At 43.6% G+C, this 3,167-nt stretch overlaps 1 protein-coding gene across 1 annotated transcript; it reads left to right on the forward strand.

The window, feature by feature from the left end:
- The first annotated feature begins 676 nt into the window (after positions 1-676).
- On the forward strand, positions 677-2,901 carry LOC104278448 (cadherin-5-like). Its single transcript, XM_009875427.1, has 4 exons — positions 677-745; positions 977-1,085; positions 1,370-1,615; positions 2,408-2,901. The coding sequence occupies exons 1-4, from the start codon at positions 677-679 to the stop codon at positions 2,899-2,901; spliced, it is 918 nt and encodes a 305-aa protein (XP_009873729.1).
- The last annotated feature ends 266 nt before the right edge of the window (positions 2,902-3,167 follow it).

A 3,167-nucleotide genomic window follows, 5' to 3' on the forward strand; every position in this document is an offset into this window, starting at 1 on the left:
CTCATGACATCGGAGTAGAGGGACAGTATCATCTCCCTTGATCTGCTGGCCACGCTTCTTTTGTGGCAGCCCAGGATGCAATTGGCTTTCTGGCCTGTGAGCTCACATTGCTGGCTCATATTCAGTTTCTCCCCTACCAACACCCTCAAGTCCTTCTCTGCAGGGCTGCTCTCAATCCACTCGTCATCCAGTCCCTATTTAGGCTTGCTCAGATCCATGTGCAAGACCTTGCACTTGGCCTTGTTAAACTTCATGAGGTTTGCACAAGCCCACCTCCCAAGCCTGTCCAAGCAGGTCCCTCTGGATGACATCCCCTCCCTGCACCACACAGCTTGGTGTCATCAGCAGACTTGCTGAGGGTGCACTCGATCCCACTGTCCACGTCACCAACAGACATTAAATAACACCAGTCACAACGCCAACCCCTGAGGAACACCACTCACCACTGGTCTCCAGTTGGATATTGAATCATTCACCACATGCTAAGGAGAATCTCCATCCTTTACTGGATGCAGGGGGAAACGCAGGAACAAAGGATGAGGAAGAGGCTAAGGTACTTAATGCCTTCTTTGTCCCAGTCTTCAACAGTAAGACCAGTTGTTCTCTGGGTATCCAGCCTGCTGAGCCAGAAGAGAGGGTCGGGGAAAAGAATGAAGCCCCCATAATCCATGGGGAAATGGTCAACATCCTGCTGCTCCACTTAGACGAACACGAGTCTACGGGGCCGGATGCGATCTGCCCAAGGGTACTGAGGGAGCTGGTGGAATTCTCACCAAGCTACTTCCCAACATTTCTCAGCAGTCCTGGCTAACCAGAGAAGCCCCAGTGGTCTTTTTGAAGACGAGGATATCTTTGTCATGCCCTTTACTGAAGGGTTATACAGGATACACAGCCCAGCTCTAACTTAGATACCCTAAGTGGTTTTATCACTGGAGGCAACGTATGCTGAAAATTGTGACCTCTTCCATCTTTGTAGGTAATCATCAGGATTTCAGCTACTGACAAGGATGAACTATCACCTAGAGGTTTCTTCAAATTCTCTCTGGCCACCGAAGATACCAACTTCTCCTTGGTTGAGAACTACGGTAGTGTATCCCTGCAATGCATTTTCTCAGCTAGTCAAAGAAGACTCTAGAACACTGGGGAGAAAAGCTGCAGCCATGACCTATGATTGGTCTCGCTGAGCTAAGTAGTAATTTTTTTTAAAGGCTTAACTTACTGAAAAAAAAATTCTTTGTTGCCACCCAAGTTCCCCTGGGTTCCCTGAAAGCTGGCTCTGTCTAAGGGGAAGATGTACTAACTGACTGACAATCTATAGGGAAAATCTGGTAGAGATTATCACTTAATTAGATGTTGTTACTTCTTCCAGATAACACAGCTAATATCACTGTCAAATATGGACAGTTTAATCGTGAACTTGCCAAAATCCACTACCTGCCTGTCATCATCTCAGACAACGGTGATCCGGAGCTCAGCAGCACAAATACACTTGTCATCAGTGTCTGCAAGTGTAATGAAAAAGGCAACTTTACTTTTTGTGAGGAAAGAGCTAAAGAAGTTGGAGTTAGTATACAAGCACTGGTGGCAATTTTCATCTGTATCTTCACAATCATTGGTAGGTATTTGTCTCTTCTAATGTTCTCTGACTTAAAATGTGGGGTTTTTTAAAGTGGGGGTTTTTAAACCGAGATCTGCAAAAGCTTTGTGGCTATAAAATGGTCATAAAGGCAGAAATAGTGTAACTATAGGACTCATCTCACATGCTCTTTCTATTTGGCCTGTTAGTACAGTTTCAGCTACAAAGCTGTTCATTCTATTGGAAAGGCTGCATCACTGGAAAGGTTATTGCACGTATGCATAATATACTTGATTTACTGTTACCAGACTCCCATGCAGCTATAAAACTGGAAATTCGTGGTGGGGCAATAACAATAGGATTCCTGTTTCCAAAGGGCGAACTAGTCTGGAAATCGTTTAAACAGTACACTGAACGTATATACATAAATCTGTAACAAATCAGCAGACTGGTTCCTATTCAGAGAAGGGGTGGTATTTTTTCTAGCTTGAGAAGAGGCCTCCTTTGCAATTACCACATAAGGAGCATTTGATGTCTGGCGTTAAAAGACTTACCTGTCTAAGACAGTAGTTGATTCAATGAACTTGTGACACTATGCATTTGTAACTTGTGATTCCAGCTCAAAAGTAAATTATACAATTTCTGTACAGACTGAACTGCTTTGAGAACACACAAATCCTACAGTTAAACACTATTTAAAACTATTTTTTTAAAAATAAATATGTTTAAAAAATCTCTGGGAGAAAAAAAGCTTCAGAATGTGTTAGGTATCTTAAATGTGATTTGTTTTACTTCTCTGTTTACACATGCTCATCTAAGGTTTTTTTGCAGTAATCGCATTGCTCATTCTTCTAAGAAAGAGACACAAGAAGGACTTGAGTGGTCTTGGGAGGAATGTGGCAGAGATTCATGAGCAGCTTGTCACCTATGATGAAGAAGGTGGTGGCGAGATGGATACCACCAGCTATGATGTCTCTGTACTCAACTCTGCCCGCAAGAATGGTATAAAGCCAGAAGCAGTTCCCTCTCCATATGCACAAGTCCAAAAGCCTCCTGGAAATACAATCTCTGGTGCTGGAGAAATGGAAATGATGATTGAGGTTAAGAAGGACGAAGCTGACAATGACAGGGATTTGCTGCCATACGATACACTTCACATTTACGGCTACGAAGGTGCCGAGTCCATTGCGGAATCTCTCAGTTCTTTGGAATCGGGCTCCTCAGACTCAGACATTGATTATGACTTTCTAAATGACTGGGGTCCCAGGTTTAAAATGTTAGCTGAGCTGTATGGATCAGAACCAAGTGAAGATTTTGTGTATTAAGTTCAAATTAGACATGAATTTTCTTCTTCCCACTACAGATAGACATTAAGAGCCTCCCAATGGCCAAAGAACTCAGCTCTTCACCCAAGCTGTACTAGGATTTCAACCAGACATGAAAAAACCCTGACAGCACTAGGACTAAAAAGAATCACACAGCTCACATACACTGACTTCCCCCAGCACTGCCATCCTAGCTAAGTCAGATCTTTCTCCCAAAGTGCTGCCTGAGGATCTGTCTCCTAGCACGCCCTCTCTACCCAGAGAGA

The sequence above is a fragment of the Apaloderma vittatum genome, unplaced genomic scaffold (assembly GCF_000703405.1).
Source record: "Apaloderma vittatum isolate BGI_N311 unplaced genomic scaffold, ASM70340v1 scaffold3628, whole genome shotgun sequence".
NCBI classification, from domain to species: Eukaryota; Metazoa; Chordata; class Aves; order Trogoniformes; family Trogonidae; genus Apaloderma; species Apaloderma vittatum.

Excerpts from the sequence above, each read along its gene's own strand:
- LOC104278448 (XM_009875427.1), top strand. The coding sequence starts at position 677 with ATGGTCAACATCCTGCTGCTCCACTTAGACGAACACGAGTCTACGGGG. Across the intron at positions 746-976 it reads CGGATGCGATCTGCCCAAGG|GTAATCATCAGGATTTCAGC; the intron begins GTACTGAGGGAG and ends CCATCTTTGTAG. Across the intron at positions 1,086-1,369 it reads CTCCTTGGTTGAGAACTACG|ATAACACAGCTAATATCACT; the intron begins GTAGTGTATCCC and ends TACTTCTTCCAG.